This window comes from Myxocyprinus asiaticus, chromosome 2 (genome assembly GCF_019703515.2).
Source record: "Myxocyprinus asiaticus isolate MX2 ecotype Aquarium Trade chromosome 2, UBuf_Myxa_2, whole genome shotgun sequence".
Taxonomy (NCBI): domain Eukaryota; kingdom Metazoa; phylum Chordata; class Actinopteri; order Cypriniformes; family Catostomidae; genus Myxocyprinus; species Myxocyprinus asiaticus.
The window spans coordinates 52,006,618-52,030,698 of NC_059345.1; the positions used below are offsets into that span (position 1 = coordinate 52,006,618).

Consider the following 24,081-nt stretch of genomic DNA (forward strand, 5'->3'; position numbering starts at 1 on the left):
GCCTGATGGACCCGCCACTGATAGTCGTCATGACATCAATGTTAAATGAAAATTCACGCCAAACCATCATTTTATTACAGTTTATTTATATTATTGGGTATTATCATGTTTACCAAGTTGTGAGATGTCTTATTGTTCAGAAACATTTTTAGTCCATTGAAATGTTAAACACGTATTCAAAGCCAGTCAACACTGCAATGTCACATGGAAGTTGTCCTATACCCATACTAACCCACCCAAAAGATACAAAGCAGTACAGTTTCACTTGTCCTTTATTAAAGTCCTTTATCCTCTCACATGTACATAACTATCTTTCATTCTGCATTCTTCCCTCAAGGCAGCACCAGGCTGTGCATCACATCACAGACAATACGTTATCAAAATATAAATCACCTCTGATAAAGAATTGGGCACAGGATGTGCTTACACTGCAACCTAACGTTCACAGCTATACTTTTACCCAAAGACTAAAATGGAAAGCCAAACTGAAGTGCAGTGTAACTTGGTGGTGGTTGAACTTTGCACCTCATCCAACCTCAGGACAAAATAGTCAAGGGCAACATGCTAAGTAGTTGTCTGCTGCACCAACAGCTTTACCTTTAATTGACAAATGGACCTCGTGGAAACAGTAGCTCACTATAGTAAGCAAAGGCATTTGTGCGAGTTAAACACACACACACAAAAAAAAAAACACATCTGGAAACCCAGTCAACAGGCAGATATGACCGAGGTACACCTGAGCAAGAAAGTTCGGGACTGGCCAAAAAGCTGATAAGGACAGAACAGTAGATGACAAGTGGGAGCTGAAAAAGCAGAAGACACTTCAAAGTGCCCATCTATTGTCTGGACCAGTGGTTCCCAACCCTCTTCCTTGAGGCCCCCCCCAACACTACACATTTTTGAGACTCCAAGACCTGGACTGGTGTGTCAGAAAAGGTAGATTTTCAAAATATGTAGTGTTGGGGGCTCCAAGAACAGGGTTGGGAACCACTGGTCTGGACTAATCTGTCATATAAAATGTCTCAGAATCATTTACATTATGTGTTCTTTCTTATTGTACAATAAATGTAAAAACAATTAAATGTGGACAAGTCTAGAATCTCTTCATCTGACGTCTTTCCTGTCGCCTCTGTTTCTTATCATTTTTCTCGTTCTCTTCAGGGGCTGCCTGTGAATCAGCAGAAAACCAAGGGCCCAGGAAGTTCGCCCATAATAAATGCAAAGCCCTTGCTGGTGCCTGGTAGAAAAAGAGAGCAAATGGCATGATTAAAGAAATTAAAGTTGAAAGATTAAAGTTGAATTGGGTAAGCTCCAAGATATCACAATCAGAGAGCAACCACTTAAGTCTCACCAGGAGCCAGAGGTACCAGAAGTAGGATGACAGAGCGCTGAGGACCTGAACAATAGCAGTAAGAAGAATCACATCCTTGAGGTGCCTGCATACAAATATAAATGTCACTTATGGAGTTAGGGGACATTTATCACTTGACAGAAATGACACATAATCGGGAAAAAACACAACTCACTCTGCCATGCCCTGTTCCATATTAAGGTCTATCCCTCCATCCAGCAGGCTGCCATCATCAGCAAATGCAGCTTTGGCCATTGCTGACATAGATTTGTAGCTGCCAATATAGACCACCATTGCAAACAGTAGAAAAAACTGGTACAAAGAGAAAAAAAAGAGGGGTTAAGAACTAAACTGCAAGAGGAGTCAGGGGGTAGTAATATTTACCAAAAGAAAGGCTTGGTATTGTATTGTTATCAATGAAACCTGCTGTGAAGTATTTTGGTGCTGCTTAATCACATCAAACTGTGTTTTACCCATGTCCAAAATGTAGATGAGTTGTAAAAGAGCAAGAGATTGACTGCTGCATAAATAGCCTGAAGGGTGGAAAGAGAAAACAAGCAGAGTAAGGATAAAGCTCAATCACACATCACTGCAATGAAATGTTCTGTGAAAACCAGAAGCGTGTATTACGTTTGCTCCCAGTATAATCCTGCAATAGAACTTCAGAGTATCCTGGTTTTCATCGTGGATTTGTTTTTTGCCTTTGGTTCCAACTTTTCCTTTTGGCTAAAGAGACACATGCTACTTAGGGTACATGACGGCACTGACAACATAGGAAACCATAACGTTACACCAGTCAAAATGTAAAGTTATCACACGAATAATCTATTAGAATACACAGTTACTACTGAGGTTTCATGGATGCTGTTTGACAAATTGAATACAAGTTAGTTGTCAAGATTCTGTCATACCGCCATCTCCCCTGAGTTCTCCTTTTGCTGTTGGGGCTTTTTTCACCACCGTATAACGCCTCTTCTTTTAGGCATCTAAATAGACTGACTGTATCTACTTTATGAAGACTGGTCTTCAAAACCAAACATCTACTAAATAATCCCTATATACTTCCAAAGCAAAGTAACACATCAGCGTTCGCGAGCACGTTTCCGGCGCTTGAGGATTACGTCACACATACAGTAAACTACAATGTAGTCGCCGCCACCTGGTGCTTATTTGCTATAAGGTTTAAAAAAAAAATTCTAACATGTATTAGTCAACGTTTACATTCCTGAGAAATATAAATATAATAAATAAAAAAAATAAAACCTTAACAGTAGCTCACAGCAATCAATTGTACATTTAGAAACAGAAGAAACGAACCCCGTTTTAGACCTCGTGAAATAAAAATTAAAGTTTTGCTGCTTTTAGTCTATATCTGTAAGCTTTAAGGCCATCTACGAGGACAACATTCGTTTTCAGAAGATTTAAGCATTTAAAATATGCAGTCTCTAGACCAGGTTATTTCTTTTAGAAGTTAGCTTACACCCACATTGCCCATTTGTCCATACTACTAGAGTTCAACAGAGTTTAAAGATTTTAAAGAGGGAGTTGTCTTGTGTGCATGCATATCATTTCACTTTATGCTTTATCGGTTTTAGAGGGTCATCCAGTAGATCAGTAACCATGTTGACTGTTTTGGTTCTGTTGTTGAATAGAAGCTTTTCTTCTATTCTTCCAGCTTAAAGTCCGACGACCCAAAAACTCCCCCAAGGGCAACACCTTGAACTCTTCATCATGTTTCTCAAACCACTCCCGCCCAATGTGTGCAGTGTGGCAGGGTGCATTATCCCACTGAAAGAGGCCACTGCCATCAGGAAATACCATTGCCATTAAGGGGTGTACCTGATCTGCAACAATGTTAAGGTGGGTGGCACATGTCAAATTGACATCCACATGAATGCCAGGACCCAAGTTTTCCCAGCAGAACATTGCCCAGAACATCACACTGCCTCCGCCGGCCTGCCTTCTTCCCATAGTACATCCTGCTGCCATCTCTTCCCCAGTTAAACGGCGCACACATACATGGCCGTCCACGTGATGTAAAAGAAAACAGGACTCGTCGGACCAGGAGTCCTTCTTCCACTGCTCCAAGGTCCAGTTCTGATGCCTGATCCCCAGTGACAGATTTTTTTAGCATCATCAATGAATTCAACAGTTTACTAGTTTTTGCCTAAAAAGTGTGATCTACTGATGCAGTCCATCTTTGCCTGTTTATCTTAGAAGTGCAGCTCTATGAAATAGTTCCAATGATAAGGATTTTACCTCTACCATTCAGGAAAGCTTTTGAGAAATTTGAGCAGAACACATTCTTTAAGATGTTTGTGAGCATAAAAAGTCACAGGTTGCCGGAGAGCCCACAGACTTCATCTACTGTTACCTGGAGGAGATGGAGAAGGTCAGAGCTTCACAAGTGTTTGTTGTTATTATGCATTTTGATTCAGTTTACTAGCAGATCTGTAAGCAAATCTTTTTGTTTACATGCACAGAGAGCAGATCGGCCCACCATATTTGATGATTCACAGATGGTTACTTTGCTGTTTGATTTGTTTGCTGCTGGAACAGACACAACATCTAATACACTTCACACCTTAACCTTGTATCTGATGACCCACACTCACATACAGGGTGAGGAATGCTATTATGACAAAAAATACACAGACAGCAGTGTTGGGTCTTTAAAAATTTTTTTTTGAAGTATGTCGAAGTGGCATACACTGACACCTAGTGGCCTGGATGCTGCATCATTCCAACACAGTAGTTTTCAGTTACCAGTAACACTGTAGAAATTCACTATGCACAGTAAACCAGGATTAATTTAATCCATGAATAAAAGTGTCCAACAACAGGGCAGTTACTGAGATTAAGCAAGTAGTATTCAGCTGGTCATGTGATTCTAACATGGCTGCCCCCATGATGCACCCCTGCTCCATGTAGAATAGCTGTTAGAAGCTTACTGATATGACTGAACTCTTCATCTCACACGAGTGGTCATGATTTTATACATGTTTCAAAATTACTATTCATTTGTTTAGAAGTAAAAACCTTTTAAATGAGGAAAAAAATAACAGTGCTACAGTGGTACAGTGTCTGGCATGAAATGGGATTTTTCAAAATGCTTTTTTCGTAAGGGCAGAAGATCACAGTTTATCAGTTTTGCTAAAGACAAAAGCATTCATATTCTTTCAGTGTCTGCATGTGTCTTGTAATTTCCATTTACACATCTTCAGAGCAATGTCATAAGGAGATCGATGAAGTCCTTGGAGCTCGTGAACATGTCACATTTGAGGACAGATACTCCATGCCTTATGTTCAGGCAGTGATTTATGAGGCTCAGTGTGTTGCTGACATCATTCCTCACAGTATGTTTCACACTGCCAGTAGAAACACCAAACTCCAGGGCTACAACATCCCAAAGGTGACAATTACTAAAATTATAAAAAGACAACTGTATCTTTACAGCGGAGTTGCAATAAAACTTACCACTGACATACAAGAAAAATCAGCTTCAAATAACCAATCCATCTCACACAAACTGTTATGTTATTGTTGCAACTCCTGAACAGCATCTTCGTCGAAAAAGGAAAATTATTAATCTCTTTTTAAAATATCTGCACAGGGGACAATCTGTCAGGTGCTCTCATAGAGGAAGGTCAGAGTTTCCCCATGAATTCAACCCTCAAAATTTCTTGAATGAAAAGGGGGAAATTATGAAGCCTGATGCATTTTTGCCTTTCTCTCCAGGTATATTCTACATACAACTTCTATTGGACAGTGTAGATGAGGTTTTCTCCAAGATTGGGGCAGTGGTGGCTCAGCGGTTAAGGCTCTGTGTTACTGATCAGAAGGTTGGGGGTTCAAGTCCCAGCACTGCCAAGATGCCGCTGTTGAGCAAGGCCCTTGACCCTATTTGCTCCAGGAGTGCCATATCATGGCAGACCCTGCACTCTGACCCCAGCTTAGCTGGGATATGTGAAAAAAAAAAAAAAGAATTTCACTGTATGTGTGATAAATGAAAAAAGTTATTATTAAATTAAGTACAATGTATGTTTAGCAAAATCACTCATTCAGCCATTTAACTGCAGTACTATATCCAATCCAGAGTGAAATAATGCTCCAGGCTACTTTATCACATACATATGGTTAAACAGAAAGAGTCCTTAGTTTGACCAAAACAATGTGGCATATACTTTTTAAATGGTGTATTTTCTATTTCCCAGGGTCCTGCGTGTTTAGGAGAGAGTCTTGCTCGCATGGAGCTCTTTCTCATCATGGTCACAATATTGCAGCAATTCCGCCTAATCTGGCCAGAGGATGCAGGAGCACCAGACATCGATCTTATATATAATATTAATAATTATATATGGTGGGATACAATCATTGAAACCATACCCTCTGTGTGTACAACTACGTGCACAGGGGAAGATTTGTGAATCTTAGGGACTAGCCTTGCAGTGATTAATATGCAGTCTGTATTAGACATTTTGAACCACTATAATTTTAAATGAATATGTTACGTGAGCATTTAGAGGCTTTAAATGTGTTGAATGATTTTAACCCTTGTATTGTGTTCCGGTCAAATCTGACAATTAACTTTTTTTCTTCTTAAAACTGTGGTTTATTTCATCCAGTTGGAATACAATTCCATGACTTTGTTCACACAGCGCATCTGAACACACATATTTTTTTTAAAGATAATTTTCATAAAATTTTATTGGTTTTATTTATTTTATTTGTTACACTTGTGCTTTTCCCAGTATAAAGTGACCGGCCATTGGAAATTATTGGATTAGACTACGAAATACAGAAATATTAAGTGTTCAGGAGAATCCCAGTCCTTTGGATGAGCACATACAGTGGCAAGAAAAAGTATGTTTATCTTTATCAAAGTCACAAGTATAGACAAACACAATGTGCTTAAACTAACAACACACAAATAATTATAATCTTTCATGTCTTTATTGAACACATCCCATTAAACATTCACAGTGCTGTGGAAAAAAGTAAGTGAACCCTTGGTTTTAATAACTGGTCGATTCTTCTTTGGCAGCAATAACTTCAACCAAGCATTTCCGGTAGCTGCAGATTAGACCTGCACAACAATCAGAAGGAATTTTGGACCATTCTTTCTTACAGAACTGCTTCAGCTCTGCCATATTCTTATGATGTCTAGTGTGAACTGCTCTCCTGAGGTCCTTCCAAAGCATCTTTATTGGGTTAAGGTCTGGGCTAAGTGGGCCACTCCAAAAGGTGGATTTTCTTTTTTTGAAGCCATTCTGTAGTGGATTTACTTCAATGTTTAGGGTTATTGTTCTGCAGCATCACCCAACTTCTACTGAGCTTTAGCTGGTGCACAGCCATCCTGACATTATCCTGTTGGATATCTTGATACATTTTGGAATTCATTTTTCCCTCGATGATGGCAAGCAGTCCAGACCCCGAAGCAGCAAAGCAGCCCCAAATCATGATGCTCCCTCCACCTTACTTCACCGTTGGGATGATGTTTTCATGTTGGTGTGCAGTGCCCATTTTACAGCATACGTACGTAGTGCTGCGTGTTCTTCCCAAAAAATTCAACCTTGGTTTCATCAGTCCACAAAACATTTCAGTAGCGTTGTGGAGTGTTAAGTTGGTCTTTGGCAAACTTCAGATGTGCAGCAATTTATTGGAAACCATGACTGTTAAATGTTTTCCATATAGTAGACTCATGAACAGAGATGTTACCCAGTTCTAGTGATTCCTTCAAGTCTTTAGCTGACACTCTAGTTTTTTTTTTTTTTTTTTTTACCTCACTGAGCATTCTGTGGTGTGTCCTTTGAGTCATCTTGGCTGGACATCCACTTCTAGGGAGAGTAGCCACAGTAATAAATTGTCTCCATTTTATAGACAATTTGTCTAACTGTGGACAGATTAAAATCTAAGCTTTTCAAGATAACTTTGTAACTCTTTCCAGCTTTATGCAAAGCAACATTTCTTGATCGTAGGTCTTCTGAGATCTCTTTTTTGTGGAGCATGGTCCACGTCAGCAGATGCTTCTTGTGAATTGCAAACTCAAAATGTTTAAGTGCATTTTATTAGTCAAAGTAGCTCTAACCCTCAACTCCAATCTTGTTTCATTAGTTGGATGCCAGGTTTGCCAACTCCTGACTCTAATTAGCTTTTGTTGGTGTCATTCGCCTTGGGATTCACTTTTTCCACAGCACTGTGAATATTTAATGGGATGTGTTCAATAAAGACATGAAATATTATAATTATGTGTTGTTAGCCTAAGCACATTGTGTTTTGTTTATGCTTGTGACTTTGATGAAGATGAGATCACATTTTATGACCAATTAATGTAGAAAACTAGCTAATTCCAAAGGGTTCACATACCTTTTCTTGCCACTGTATGTGGATGTGTGTTTGCACACACAAAGTCCTCAGACATGTGCACACAGACACACACACGGGCGCGCAGTGTGTGTTGAGCACCCTTTTGTGCATTGTCTTTCCATGTACACTCTTTGAGGAATATTTCAAGTTCCACTTGTCATATTATGTTGTGTTTGGGTTTGTATCAGGATAGTCTGCTGTAAGTTACGATATGTCATTGTCTACGTTAATGTATGTTTCTGGAAGTAATAAGGAAAAATGTGACAAAAAGACACTTGTTTATTATATTTATGTGTGTCTGTGGGAATTTCATAGTTCCTGCTGTTAGCCTCTAAGTGGAACAAATTTGCTCAATGCATTGTACTAACTGAGATCTTTCCAACGATTTAGAACAAACAGTTATCTCGTCTTATTAATGTTTTTACCAACTCTGAATATAATTGTTGTGATAAATTTGCTAATTATGAGAACAAATCAATTCTAACTTGTCAGCAAATTAAAAAGCATTATTTAAGAATTGGTAGGATCAGTTATTTGCTTTGTAAAGTCCTGGGGCTGATTGCATAAACATAGCCATTAACTTAAGACTGTGTCTAACAATTAGTTTGACTAGCTAAAGATGCCATAGAAAGCCGGTTGCATAAAACAAACTCAGTCTAATCCGCATTGCATTGTGGGAAATGTAAGAGAGTTTAAAAAAAGGCAGACAGTGGATGCTCAATACAGTTTTAATTTGCTGAAAATATTTACTTATTAGAGGAATACAGTGCTTCAAAATTGATTCAAATGAACAAATGTAGTTATTTTAACCCAAATAATAAAAAACACAAGACATTTTGTTACCATCGTTGAAGTCAAAGTCTTCTACAAAGTCTCAACTCAAGCCCATTTCAGCGCTCAAATGAAGCCCCCACCAGCTCAGCTGTTATTTTACGTGGCAACATAGAATGTCAATGAAAGTTAGCCTAGGGGTCTGCTGTCTTACATTTTGGTCTTAAATTAGACCGATCTAAGTTTTTATGCAACTGACTGAAAAAATTAAGACCAACATTTTAGACGACTAACTAGTAAGACTAGTCTAAAACAGATTTATGCAACGACCCCAGATTCTAAGCTTTAAAATTATACCTATTTTGTTTAGATCACGCAAGAGGTTCTTAATTTATTACATAATTATTTGTATTTTTATTTATTTTCTGCAGGGAATGCCCCTTAGTAGCCAGGTAAAAGCTCAGTTCAATGAATCCTTCTATCAATAATATATATATAAAATGTAAAAAAAAGAAAAAGAAAAAAAGTGCAAAACATAATTACTAAAAAAGAAGTTGATCTAAATCAATATCTTGGGATAATATTTGCAATATGAGAAATTAACAATCTTAGTGGGCCGGTCATTTTTGACCGTGAACACAAAAGGCGTTAGCATAAAAGGTGTGAATGTGAATTAACATTTATAATGTAAAAACCAATAAACAAATAATAAAATTGTTTTAGTCATAAAATAGACAACTGTTAAAACATCCAATGATTATGAAGTCTGGTGCCTTTGTGTCATGCTTTGGTGATTCCAATTATCTTGGTAATTATATGATACGTACAGTAGCTCAAGTGTAGGAATGTAGAAAATTACGAATATAAATACACTTTTTTCTTAAAAGAATTTATTTAACAGAATTTACAAATGAGCATCCCATCCTTCATTCAATTCAACAGATAACAGTAGCTAGGTGAGGACGAGAATTTTAAAACATGATAAGGCCATAATAGTTTCAAAAAGTTAATCAATTGTGTGTGTAATATACAAAACCGAGATTATGTGAAGTTATAAAAGTCAAGCTATATTTTACATATAAATACAGAGATATTTTTGAAACAACATGTTAACATCAGCATCACCATGATATAGTATTGCAAGTCCGTAAAACCACCCCTAGTGGTCAAGAGAAATCCCTTTCAAAAAGATTTAAATAATCAATAAAATAAAAGATTTTACACAATTTCAAAGAAACAAACTCATACAAACACAAGTACACCCACAGCCCCTGAGAAATGTCTGTTTCAGCTTTATGTCTAATTTCATTTTTATCCACAGTGTCTTAAAATCCATACAGCAGCACTTTTAAAACCCAATTTTTGGTGCTCTGAGAAAAGAACATAGTCTGGAGCAAATTCAGTAAGGCTTATTGGACAGGAAACTCTGCAACATGTGGAGAGAAGGACCAGGACCACATTGAGGAACCATGTGACCAGCTCCCTAGAAGGGAAGGGTTGTATGTTACAATCTTTGATAAAAATGTTTTCAAACTAATTTTATATTAGTCTGCTTTGACTAAAAATGGCATTTAGAGCAAATGAGACAATATATACAATGGAAATCAGCTACTTAATTTAGGCATTTCATGTAGGTGAAATTACCATTTCAGTCAATTTTGAGCTTAAGACATCTGATGAGACAACTGATCTCAGCCAGTCAGATAAATCTCCATTAAATAACACTCAAAGACTGCAAAACATAGGAAATAGCCAGATAGGTTGCATCATCATCGCCGCCACACTAACTGATTTTTCCATAAATTTTCAAGTGTGAGCCTCATTTAAATAATCACCAGCCAGGTGGCGGAAGGAGTATGCATTAGCGTCTGTTAGGGCTGTCAACATAGCTAAAAAAAGTGCATTAGAATTTTTTACGTAAATATTACCAAAGTTCGAAGAAAATTCGAATTTGAAAGACATGATTTAAGGCGAGTTTAAAGCTACAAGACAACTGTTTTCTACTTCCACAAGAGAGCACAATAATCCATAACATCTCTAGTTGTTAACAAAAGTGTGTAAAATGATGAAGTCAAAAGATTTTGCCAGTTCACTTTCTGAAATCTTAAGTAAAAAAAGTAAAATGAGAAAAGAAACGCTACAAGACAGTTCTGCGTTACCTTGGTGTTGCACACTAGTGGATACTCGTGCAAAAAAATAAAAAATATTACCACAGACACAATCTTCATAATACCAGCAACAATAGCACAGTATTATTACATATTCATTAGTACTCATTAAATACAGTTGTATGTACGTACCTAACACTTATGCAGCAAGACACTAGTAATAGAGCAAGACACAACAGTGTTTAATATAAGTATGCGCTAGACGGACTGTCGCCCCGCATCAGCATCTCGTGCAGGAATGCTGTATTGTTAGACACTGCGTCCATGTAAAAAAGGAAATTCATCCTTTGAAGTATGTCTCGAAACACCCACGTTCTGTTTTATTCACTGAGTTTAGTCTGATTTTAACCCTAGAATGCGATCGGTTCAATGGCTTGTGTCCAAAATCTGAATGCACAATTTAAGAATTCGAATATTCATTTTTATTTTACATTCAACAAATATTCAAATTTATATTTTACAGCCCTAGCGTCTATCAGCGGGAAGTCGTTAATCCCTTGGCCGTCGGGACTCTGCTGGGATAATAAGTTAACATACTCCTAAAAATCATCAGGCTTGTTTGAAATTATTGCTGGCAGTTGATGGGACGTGTACATGTGACCAAGACAGTGACCAATGAGCTTCAGGCCGAATTCCAGTTCATAGATAAAGGTGAAGTAAAAGATTGTTTTCCATAATTTTTTTTAGAGGTTGGAAGCAAAATATTTTTCTGCAGGAAAAGAATGCCTTCCAGTGGAAAGCTGTGCGAGGATGGTGCATATGGAGGAGAGGCTCATAGCTCTTTTGAGCCAACCTGTTTGTATGACAAATTATATTCTATCTTATAATTATTTTATATATTTATTAGAGATGTCAAAATTAATGCGTTAACGTATGCAATTAATTTAAAATGCATTTACCGTTAACACAGCATAAACCAGCATAAACACTGGTTAGAAGGCGAAACCTTTGCGATGTGTCCACCCGGAGTCATTACACTGACTGACACACCACAAACATACACAGCAGTGATTTAGTGTCAGTGATAACGTGATGGGAAAAGGAGCCCTAAAGGCTATTTGTAGTATAAAACAAGCCCAGATGGAACTAGTGACAGAAATCAAGTATTTTTCAGCCTAAATAAGGCACATTTTAATTACCACAGAAGCACGTCAAGTGTTAACCATCACCAAAACACAGAATGAGATTTTGTCTGCAAGCGCTTTTCATGTGGAGTTCAAAGTGGCGCTTGAGGCTGGTGTTGACACCCTGATGCGAATCATGATTGCGGCTAGCAGATAGCCACAGTCTGCCGGCTGATTAATATTGTGGAGGATGAGAGTTTAAGAGATTTAATGCCCATTGCAATGAATATGCAGCCTATGTGTGGACTAGTTCTTTCAATTAGTCAAACTCCCACTTAGACTTTGGGAAACGTTTAATGTTACTTGAAATGGTGCTATTTTAACGTATTTCTATCTTTATACTGTGGAAGGCTTTGTTTGGAAAATGTTAATTAAGCATTATATTACATATTGTTTTCTTTTCTTTTCTAAGAAGGAAATAAATGCATTTTGACAGGAAAAGAAGTATATTTAGTCAAATTTCAGCACTTTCAAAATCTGTGATTAATCACGATTAACTACGAAAAATTATGCGATTAATCACGATTAAAAACTGTGACTGACAGCACTAATATTTATATACTGTATAATTTATATATAATTTATAATTATATTATCATTTATAATATAGATATAACATTTATGACAATGTACATAATATAAATAATTGTACTTAAAATTAATATATTGCAACGATTGGTCAATGGCGGCAATCTACAGTCAAATATTATTGTATAAGATCATTTATCTGTAATCATTATTTACAAAAATATTTAAAAGTCTATTTATCATACGTAGTTGTGTAACAAGGTGATTGTACATTTATGCCTAATACCATCTATTAATATAGATTTATTAACTTTCACATTGTGTAATAATCAGCTGTTATGAGCACGTTTTTACCTCTAATTACCGCTGGAATTCCCGCAAGTCATATGGTCCGCAATCCTACAAATGTGGTCTCGTCTAAACCTTTTGCCACTTCTTCTGCTTTTGTCTGTGTGAAACCACAAATGATCAGGCACAAATTGCAACCGCTGTTGCGAAACAACTGATTGTTGTTCATGGTTACTGTTTATGTTCGCGCGGTGCTCTTGCTCTCACCGAACTTCAGGCTGATTGGCTGCGAAAATGGGGCATGACAGTGAAGAGTTTAAGTCTAAAGGCCTAAGTACACTTCAGTTGTCTGCGTTGATGATCGCTCCGCGCACAGTATGCGTGACGCAAATTTCATCATCAGCACAGCCTTAGCGGCCTCACCGCGCACCACCCAGATTTTCTTGACCTGCGGACGCGGTCCTTGTCTGTGCACATCGTCGGCACATGCGCTGACCTTTGACTGTACTAAAAGAGTGTCACAACCACAGTAGTGCGCATGTGTCGAACACGTTTGAATACACTTGTGGTAAGAAAAGTATACTTTAGAAGGCAACGCAGTCGGCTGAGCGGTCTGGAACGCGGAAAAACTAAATATACTCGGACCTTAAGGCAGTCATTTAGTGCAACACCTATCCTCCGTTCTTAAATGGGGAAGTGTGAAAGGCCCACCGACTGAGGAGGGCGAGATCAGCAACAACAGCTGCTAAGAGAGACACCCCCATCAAAATCAGTTTATTCAGAGTCTGTTCGTGTGGCGCCGGCTTTACATTCCTGGAACTTACCTCGACAGTGAGGAAAGTGATGTTGCCGAATTGTTGGTAGAATCCAGCAATCTGGTTATCATACAGCCAGCACTGGTACTCTGTAGTTGCCTTGTGGAGGAAGTAATCCAACATTAAACCTAGAAACTGCAAAGATTTCTCACTAACATTAAGTCTTACAAAACACAGGGCTTACCTTCTGTCCAAGCTGTTCAACAAACCACTTGTCTCCAAGGAAGTTACAAGCCATATCGGTATCTCCATTATAGACCAAAGCTTTCAGACCCAAAGCCAGTAGCTTCTCATAGACATCCTTGACAGTTTGGTAGATTGTGTCATACTGGTTCCCCACTACATCACTGCATACACAGAGGTGGAAGGCAATAATTCGACACATCCATAAACAAGAAAAAACTGAAAACACTGTGCACCCACACACACACTAAATCAGTAAGAGAGGACAGGAGTCAGTTTCAAGTGTACCTGCAGATGTCCCAAGGTGGAAGTAAATCAGGGATGTGCAGTGCCTTCCTCACGTCTCCTCGGTTAAGCCAGTTCATTTGAGCAGTACTACTGATGCATGGAGGAACTGCTTTAACACTCTGAGTACTTTCCACTAACTAAACACAGAAAATAAAGCACAATTCACTCTCACACGTAGTTAATTAAAGTGCGTGTTGGTATTGTTATAAACGAGTAGAGGGATCAGGCCTCACATGATTAGCTTCCCAATCCTTCCTGAAGTTTTTAAAGAGGTGCATCATGGCATTCCGATAGGTCTTCTGAGATCCGACACCACCAGCACAATCAAGATACAGTGCATACTCATTTAACCCAGAGTTATAAACTATATTAAATGCATGCGATACCTGCAAAACACAAAACACTAATTACCTAAAACAGCAATTAGTAAGGACATACTACAACAACAGTGAGCATAGGTGTGGAAGCATCCATATTACCATAACAGAGCAAGACTGTTTAGAATTGTTGTAGAAGTTATAGACTCCATTTTGACAGCAGTTGTCATTCAGATCCTTCCAGAGCCTACAAACAAAAGGTCCATATATCCATCAAAATATTCAACATCAGTATTGCAGCATAAATATACCAATGAGTGGCTACTTGTAGGAATACTGGATTTAGCTTACTGTTCTCCAAATAGGCCATGATAGTAACCAAAGTAGATTAGTGATTGGTCATTCAACGCAAAGCTACTAATGCCGTTTCCAACAGCAAAGCCCTACAACAAAAAGAAACCAATCAAACAAAAATGCGATATTAAAGTAGACATAAAATTCTAGTCAACTAGATATAAAAGTACAGCTCCTATCTACTTGAATGGGGAAAGACCAAAATCTCCAAAACAGTTGGTCAAGATTATGATCAAAGAACATATTTCAAATCATTAGTAAAATCTGACAACAATGGTATCATAAATTGTGCTTCTTTAGCTCAGATTACGCTTAAAAATTGCTATTTTTAGGCTGGTCCAGCTAATGCATATACACGTTCTCGAGTTAACTGACAGACATCTGTATCTGAAAGGTGATTGGCTCATTCACCATGTAAGGAGGGACTTCCTTTTCTACATCTGCCATATTGGGCGTGCCAATTTCTCCCATTTATTTTAATACAAGGGGTCTGTCTCAGGACTAAATAATCTCTGGTTAAACAGACTCAAGCTAATGTATGCAAAATTAACACATTCTAAAATTATTAATAATAAATCTCACATGAAGTCAGGGGACGCCATGCGAAGGGCAAACGTGTGAGAGACAGCTCTGCGCACTTTGCTAATTTTTTTAAATATTTTCATGATATAATCCGGTGAAATTCGATACACCCAGTTACACATTTACTGTTTGAGGTAAACATGGCAAAGAAGTCAAAATCCTCGGGCTCTGGAGACATTAAAAGACACTTACGGGTTCAGACAGGCCTGTGGACTGGGGACTCGATTTGGATGGCGTGGCGGGAGAAGGAATCCAGCGTCAATTGTCCAACATGTCGGTGATGCTGGCGAAGGTACTTGCGGACTTGGAGGATCTTGCTGTAATACGTTGATGGAAAAAAAATTCTCTGAGCTAGTCACAAGAGTGACAGATGTTGAAAAAAGAATCGATTATTTGGAGGCATCAGAGAGGGAATTCGCCGCTAATCCGCCCACGACCAAAGTTGATTTGGAACATGTTCTTGAAAAGCTTGACGATCTTGAGAATAGAAGCTGCAGGAATAACATTCAAATTGTTGGAATTCCTGAGCATGAGGAGGGCAGAGATATGGTGAATTTCCTAGACGAGCTTTTCCCGAGTCTGCTCGACATAACAGGCCACAGGCTGGAAATTGAGCGAGCGCACAGAGTCCCGGCTCGCAGATCTGCTGAGGGAGACAGGCCCTGATCGATTCTGGCCAAATTTTTGAAATCATCCAATAAAGATATCGTTTTGCGCCAGGCAAGGAGCAAAGGAAAGCTTTCTTGGAAGAATTACAATATTTTCTTGTTCCCAGACTTTGCGAACTCGACAAGAGAGAAACGCGATCGGTTTAAGGAATGCAAGAAACTCTTACATCAGCGGAAGATCACTTTTGCTCTGATGTTTCCGGCTGACTGAGAATAAACACCAAGGACGGCAGCAAAGTATTTACATGTCCCAATCAGGCAATATCTTTTATTGAAACAATGGGCAAGTAACCATTAGGTGTTTTTATTGTGAGTGGATTGACTCACTGTACATACTCTGGCTTTCGGAGGAAGCTGGGTGCCATTTTTGTTTCTTTTTGCGTTGGCTCCGTCGAGCGGCTGGAGTTTGTCTTGTTTTGTGGATTAACACTTTTCCTTAAAGAAACTTTTGCATTGACGGAAGATCACTTTTACAATGAAGTTCCCGGGCAGATTGAGAATAGACACTATGGATGACCGCAAAATATCTACATGCCCACACAAATGATGTCTTTTATAAAGTTGGCGGACTGTGTAAATCATGGGATATACTTTTATGCGGCCTCCAAGTGAATTGACTCTTGACCATCCGAGGAACCAGGATGCGTGTTTGTGCTGGTTCCGCCTAGTGGTTGGAGCTTGTTTTGTTAAATAACACTACTTCGGGACAGTTATGGATGAATCTGTCAGTTTCTTGTGCTTTTGCCTCCTGTTGGCTGGAGTATGATTTGTGGAGTATTTTCGTGGGACATTGGAATGATTATGTCATCGGCTGCACTCATCAGCTGGCTCACTGAAGATTCATTTGTTTGACTGAGGAAACTGAACGGCTTTATATCGGCTGGAATTTGTTTTGTGAAGGAACACACCTTCGAGACAGTTCTGTGAATGAGTCTACACGTTCTTTATGTTTATTCTACCTATTGGCTGGGGTTTGTTTTACGAAATATTTGATGTTATGTAATTTTGCCTTACAAATTTGTGAGGCAAAAATGAGCAATCCGATGGCAAAGTTGTCGCGGGGGCTCTCATAGGACTCTGAGTTTAAAAGGATTGACGCTGGTTGGTGCTTTTGTGCGTGGGGTTAATGCGCATGTTTTTCTTTTTTCTGTTTGTTTTGTTCGGGGGGAAGTTCAGGGTTTTATTATTGCATTAATGTTGAAATGTGGTCTTCATAATTTTGTCTTTGGCACACAATTTATTTTTTCTATTATATCAAAATGTCAAATGTTAATATGAGTGTACTATCTCTCTCCACATGGAATGTAAATGGGTTGGGGCACCCAATAAAAAGAAGGAAGGTTATTTCTTTTCTTAAATGTAAGAAATATGAAATAGTGTTTCTTCAAGAAACACATCTCTCCCTGCAGGAAACTGAAAAATTTGGGAAGATATGGGGTGCACATGTTTTCTTTAGTGTTGGCTCAAGTAAGAGCAAGGGAGTCATTACACTGATAAATAAGCATCTACAATTCAAATGTCTCAAACTGATTAAAGATAAATTAGGAAGAGTCATTATTGTTTTAGCAGAAATTCAGGGGCAAAGTCTGATTTTGGCTAATATTTACGCACCTAACGCTGATGAGCAGGGCTTTTTTATAGATCTTGAAGGGATGTTGCAAGCCGCTGGCACCCCTCATGATATAATATTGGGAGGAGACTTTAATCTTTTGATGGACTCAGTCCTTGATCACAGTGAAGCAAAAGTGTGTAAACCCCCTAGAGCAACATTGACGCTTCACAGGATGTGTAAAAATCTTGGTTTTACAGATATTTGGAGACTTTTGAACCCATCTGGTAGAGACTATAAATTTTTTTCATCAGTCCATAAGATTTATTCTAGAATAGATTTTTTTTTTATATCCAAATACCTCATTTCATCTGTTGTTGATTGCTCAATTGGAAATATCTTAGTCTCAGATCATGCCCTGGTGAGTTTAGAGGTGTTGCCATATACAGAGGAAAAAAAAATCATATAGTTGGCGCCTTAATGTATCCCTTTTGCAAAATCCTGATTTCCAACAAATGTTAAAGACTGAAATCAATGTTCATATGGAGACCAACTGGTCCTCGGTATCCTCTGTGGGCGTGGCTTGGGAAGCACTTAAGGTGGTTCTTAGGGGTCGGATCATGCAGTATGCCTCATTCATAAAAAAATCCAAAGCACGAGAACTCGTGGAGTTGGAAGAGAATATTAAAAGTGCAGAGGCAGAGCTAAAGCGCCGAATGTCGTCTGATGGGCTCAGAGAATTGACCCGATTGAAATATAGATATAGTACTATTTTGTAGCAGAAAGTGGAGTTTTGGTTATTCGGGGCAAGACAGTCCTACTTTGAGTCAGGGGACAAAGCAGGGAAGCTTTTGGCTAGATATATAAAGCAGAGAGAGTCTTTTTCTATTGTTCCCTCAGTGAAATCTGCTGATGGTGAAATTTTTACTTTAGCCATTGATATTAATAATGCTTTTAAAGAGTTCTATCTTGATCTTTATAGTTCCACGTCTTCGTCTACTGATGAAGATATTAGAAACTTTGTGGATTTAGATCTTCCTAAACTGACGACGGAGCAAAAAAACTCTCTTCATTCTGAGATAAACTTGGAGGAGCTTGACGAGGTAATTAAGTCCCTACCTACTGGCAAGGCTCTGGGGCCAGATGGTTTTGCTGCTGATTTTTTAGATCTACAGCACTGGCTCCACATTTGTTAAAAGTTTATACTGAATCATTAAAGAATGGAAAGCTTCTGCCAACCATGACACAAGCCCGGATCAGTCTGATTCTTAAAAAGGACAAAGATCCAAGCGAGTGTAAAAGTTACCATCCAATTTCCCTGATCCAGTTAGATGTAAAAATTGTCAAACATTCTGGCTAACTGATTAAGTTATGACATCTCTTATACATATAGATCAGGTGGGATTTATTCGGGGCCACAGCTCTTCTGATAACATTAGGCGTTTCATCAATATCACGTGGTCAGTAGCGAATGATCAGACTCCGGTCGCTGCCATCTCACTTGACGCCGAAAAAGGCATTTGATATGGTAGAATGGGATTATCTTTTTAAGATTTTAGAAATGTATGGGTTCGGGAGTACATTTATTGGTTGGATTAAGTTACTTTATAGACACCCTGTAGCAGCGGTACAAACAAATGGATTAATTTCAGATTAGTTTACTATGGATAGGGGCACCCGGCAGGGTTGCCCTCTTTCCGATTATTGTTCTGTCTTGCCCTGGAACCATTAGCAGCCGCGATAAGAAATGAGGATGATTTTCCAGGGGTGGTGGCAGGAGGTGTGGCGCATAAGCTTCTGCTTTATGCAGATGATATTTTATTATTTGTCTCTGAACCTACTAGATCTATGCCTTGCCTCCAAAGGATTATTAATTCCTTTTCCAAGTTCTCAGGATACAAAGTCAATTGGGCTAAATCCGAAGCTTTGGCACTGGCAGCGTACTGTCCAGTAACGGCTTTCCAGCCGGGCAACTTCCAGTGGCCTAAACAGGGCATTAAGTATTTGGGGATTTTATTCCCAGCAAATTTGTCTGATTTAGTTAGAGTTAATTTTGACCCTTTAATAAAAAGGTATTCGAGCGATGTGGGCAGGTGGGCTTCGTTACATTTATCGATGATTGGGAAGGATAATGTTATTAAAATGAATTGTATTCCAAAATGTAACTACCTGCTACAATCTCTCCCTGTAGATATCCCCATCTCTTATTTCAAGCAATTTGATAGCATAGCGAAGTCCTTCATTTGGAATGGTAAACGTCCCAGATTGCATTTTCATAAGTTACATAGGCCGATAGACAAAGGAGGGCTAGGCCAACCCAAGATTTTGTTTTATTACTATGCGTTCAGTCTCAGACATTTGGCTCGTTGGTCACTTCCACCTGAGAGAGCCCTCCCTGGTTTGTTATTGAACAGGCAGTTCTTGCCCCTATTTCGCCATTACAAAGCATCTCTATCAAACTAATCTGAAAAGTTAAGTTACACCCGTTATTTCGCATTTACACTCGGTATGGACACTTATTTAAATGTTGCCTCGAGCATATGGCAGAACACAAGATTGTGTATTGGTAAGTCTCCTTTGTGCTGGTCAGAGTGGATTGTGAGGGAGGTTACTACACTCGGTGACCTATATGAAAGTGGAGTGTTGGGATCGTTTGAAAACTTGGTCAAACATTTTGGGATCCCCAGATCTCAGTTTTATAGGTATTTACAACTGCGCCACCTGCTTTGTACTATTTTTGGGAGTAGCACACACCCCCCTAAGGAGGCAGATGCTTTGGGAGAGGTGATTGCGGCTTTTGGAAAAGGTCATGAGGCATCAGTGTATTACTCCCTGTTATTTCAGAGTCTGGGGGATGGAGCCTTAACTTCTCTCAAGAGAGTTTGGGAGAAAGATTTCAACTTGGCATTGGGGAAGGAGTGTGGGCTAAGATTCTTAAAAACATTAAGTCTGCATCTAGAGATGCAAGGGTGTGTCTTATACAATTCAAAATTTTGCATAGATTTTATTGGACCCCCTCTAGACTGTATAGGCTTGGTCTTAAAGACACACCCACCTGCTGGAGATGCCAGTCGGAGGATGGAGACATGGCCCATGTTTTTTGGTGGTGTGTCGAGATCCAGAAATTCTGGTCGAAGGTTCAGAATTTTGTGTGCGACGTGGTGGGCACTCAGGTTTTGTTTTGCCCCAGACTTTGCGTTCTGGGCGATGGGGCGGTCATCGATGTGCTGGTGCGCCCCCATATCCGGAGTGGTGCACGGAGATGGGGAGGGTAGTGGCTTATGAGGAGGTGTCATTGGGAAGACAGGGTGATTTAGATTTGTTTGTCCAGAAATGGGGCAGGCATTTGGAATTTTTGGGGGACTCTCGGGTGGGGTGTGGAGAGAGTATTGTAGTATAGTTTTTAAGTGAGTATGATTATTATGTGTGTATATGTATGTGTATGTATGTATGTATATATATATATATAATGTGTGTGTATGTGTATGTATATATTTACTTGTGTGACCACAGGTTTGTTTTTTGGGGAGGCGGGGTTGGGGAGTGGGGGGTTGTGGGGTTTAAATGTTGTGTGTGTGTGTGTGTGTGTGTGTGTGTGTGTGTGTGTGTTTCTTGTTATTATAAGATTTAATAAAAAAATGTTAATTACAAAATAATAAATCTCACATTAGGCATTGTTAAAGTTTTTAAAATGAAACAAGCATACTTAAATTTACCTTAAAGTTTACTTTAAGCCGGCCACCTGTAGCAGCTCTCAAACTGAGTGTGGGTGCGTAAATGCCTCCATAACTCTCACCAAAAATGAAAAACTCATTCTGGGTGAAATTTGGAAACTTGGCAAAAAAGCTCTGCAAGGCTAGATAGTTGTTGTCTGCCACCCAAAGAAAAAAAAAGTGCACGTTAATGCTTTCCGAATTTAATCTTTACAGGTGTGTCTGTGACTGTATACATATTTACCTCAACATCGTTAGTTTTATATTTTTGGTCGTCCGAGTAGGAATAACCAACTCCGGCAGGTGACTCAAGATACAGAACATTGAATTTAGCTGGAATAAAGCTGCCATTCTCATACAGGGTGGCTCCATTGTCATTGACCTAAAGACCAGACATAGAAACACTCAAATAAAAGAACACCTGCATGTCACATGCTTGAGATGGTTATTTTTTTTGTGATGTACGCAATTTAGAGCTCAAAGATTGCGATTACGTAAATATTTTTTTCCATCTCTAAACTTTACTGCGCTTAATACAAATGACGAATGAATGTATTGACAAGTATCAACCTACATGAAACGGGCCATTCTCTGATAGAAACCCATCCAATGAGCTGCAGCACGACTGGATCCTTGAGCGGGTCTCTCTGAGAAGTCACAAACCTACAATATACACACTCTTTAATGCAATAATTAATACACAAAGCACTCTCTTTAATGTGTGTGACTAAAGGGACTCAAACCACAGTACTTCAAACCTAAGTATGTATCCTTGCACAATACTACTCACAAAAGTACCCCAAGTACCATGGTATTACCAAGTCATCACCGGACCTTTATTGCACCGAGCTGCATGGGCAGCGTATTCCAAATAGTTGTTACATCATGTCACGAAATAATTCATCCCATGTATGAAAATGTACATTTAAACAGATAATTAATGTTTTTTTAGTCTCTTGCGGGCTTAGTTTTGCATTCGTCGTCCTGTACAAAACTCTGCCAGATCATCAGAGGTGTGAATGCGGAAACGCTTTATGAAAGTGCTGAACTGAAAATCAAAACTCATATACAATACGTATAAAACTTACCAATAATGCAGGTGGCCTTCAGATATCCTGACTACTGGCGGTAATTGGGTTTAAAAGACATGCCCGGCAGATCCAGCACTTCATCTGGATCATACATGCCGAACGAGACATGCAAACAAATGGAAAGAAGATAAAAAAAGACGCGCTGAGAAAACATTTTAATGAATGTGCACGAATGTGGTGGACCTGTACGATCTTATGATCTGTGGCTTTTGAGTTTCCCGTCCACTGTCGGTCATATGACTTGAAAGTCGTCAGGTGATACTGCAAAACATCAGCCAGACGCACTTCCGCCCTGCTTTTGTTTAAAGGTGCACTCAGTCATTTTTCCTCATTAAAAAAGCTGTACTCCTTAAGAAATTATTGTAATTTTGAAACATATGTATAAAATCATGAGCACTCACATGAGATGAAGACTCCAATCATATCAGTGACCTAATAAAAAGCTGCTTTATTCTACATGGAGAGGGTCCGCACATGGGGACTGCCATGTTATAATCACATGACTAGCCAAATACTACTGGTGCGTTTCATTTACCTCGGAAGTCGGATCCAGGATCCAATTCTTCATATTCTTATCCTCTACATCAATGACCGCCCCATCACTTAAAATACAGAGTCTGGGGCAAAATGAGATTTAAGTACCTAATACGTCACCCATAATACTCTGGACCCTCAACCAGAATTCTTGTATCTTAACACACCAAAAAAAAAAAAACATGGGTTGTGTCCCCATCTTCTGATTGACATCGCCAGCAGGTGGGTGTGTCTTTAAGACCCAGCCTATACAGTCTAGAGGGGGTCCAATAGAATCTACGTAAAATCTTAAATTGCATAAGGTGCACCCTTGCATCTCTATATGTAGACTTGATGTTTTTAAGAATCTTAGCCCACACTCCCTCCTCCAATACCAAGTTTAAATCTTTCTCCCATACTCTCTTGAGAGAAGTTGAAGCTCTGTCCCACAGACTCTGAATTAGCAGGGAGTAATACACTGATGCCTCATGACCTTTTCCAAAAGCAGTAATCACCACTCCCAGAGTATCTGCCGCTTTAGGGGGGTGTATGCCTAAACCGAATGCATAATAATAAAACAAAATCTTGGGTAGGACTAGCCCACCTTTGTCAATCAGCCTATGTAACTTATTGAAATTTAATCTGGGATGCTTACCTTTCTAAATGAAGGACTTTGCTATGCTATCAAATTTCTTGAAATAAGAGAGGGGGACATCTACAGGGATCGATTGTAGCAGGTAGTTTAATTTTGGAATACAATTCATTTTAATAATATTAACCAATCATAGATTAATGTAATGAAGCCCACAGATTGCCCCAGAGCTTTGCCTGTAGGTAAAGCCTTAATTACTTCATCAAGCTCCTCCAAGGTTATCTCAGAATCAAGATAATTTTTTTGTTCATTCATCAGTTTAGGGAGATCTAATGGTTCCACAAAGTTTCTAATATCTTCATCAGTAGACGAAGACGTGGAACTATAAAGATCAATATAGAATTCTTTAAAAGCATTATTAATATCAATGGCCAAGGTAAATATTTCAACACCAGCAGATTTCACTGAGGGAATGGTAGAAAAAAACTCTCTCTGCTTTATATATCTAGCCAAAAGCTTCCCTGCTTTGTCCCCCGACTCAAAGTATGACTGTCTTGCCCTGAACAGCCAAAACTCCACTTTCTGAGACAAAATGGTATTATATCTATATTTCAATCGGGTCAATTCTCTGAGGCCATCAGATGACATACGGCGCTTCAGCTCTGCCTCAGCATTTTTAATATTCCCTTCCAACTCCACGAGTTCTCGTGCTTTGGATTTTTTGGTGAATGAGGCATACTGCATGATCCGACCCCTAAGAACTGCCTTAAGTGCCTCCCAAGCCACGCCCACTGAGGATACTGAGGACCAGTTGGTCTCC

At 39.0% G+C, this 24,081-nt stretch overlaps 2 protein-coding genes and 1 pseudogene across 4 annotated transcripts in view; 1 reads left to right on the top strand and 2 right to left on the bottom strand.

Moving 5' to 3' along the window:
* cgnl1 (cingulin-like 1) overlaps nucleotides 1-24,081 on the top strand; it is a 238,340-nt gene that overhangs the window by 162,480 nt on the left and 51,779 nt on the right. The gene's annotated exons all lie outside the window — the stretch shown is intronic.
* On the bottom strand, nucleotides 67-2,470 carry tmem208 (transmembrane protein 208). Of its 3 annotated transcripts, none has more exons than XM_051713101.1 (6): nucleotides 2,263-2,470; nucleotides 1,982-2,077; nucleotides 1,825-1,884; nucleotides 1,527-1,663; nucleotides 1,352-1,436; nucleotides 67-1,237 (listed from the first exon to the last, which is right to left on the bottom strand). In XM_051713101.1, the coding sequence occupies exons 1-6, from the start codon at nucleotides 2,266-2,268 to the stop codon at nucleotides 1,094-1,096; spliced, it is 528 nt and encodes a 175-aa protein (XP_051569061.1). In that variant the 5' UTR covers nucleotides 2,269-2,470; the 3' UTR covers nucleotides 67-1,093. The 3 variants fall into 3 exon arrangements, with proteins under 3 accessions (XP_051569061.1, XP_051569078.1, XP_051569070.1); XM_051713118.1 differs by having other exon boundaries at nucleotides 1,775-1,884; nucleotides 1,982-2,114; XM_051713110.1 differs by lacking the exon at nucleotides 2,263-2,470 and having other exon boundaries at nucleotides 1,775-1,884; nucleotides 1,982-2,256.
* Nucleotides 9,393-22,371, bottom strand: LOC127449550 (lysosomal protective protein-like; annotated as a pseudogene).

Coding starts and splice junctions, on each gene's coding strand:
- tmem208 (XM_051713101.1), bottom strand. Junction 1,437..1,526: donor ATGGAACAGGGCATGGCAGA/GTGAGTTGTGTT, acceptor ATTTGTATGCAG/GCACCTCAAGGATGTGATTC. Junction 1,238..1,351: donor TCTGGTACCTCTGGCTCCTG/GTGAGACTTAAG, acceptor TTTTTCTACCAG/GCACCAGCAAGGGCTTTGCA.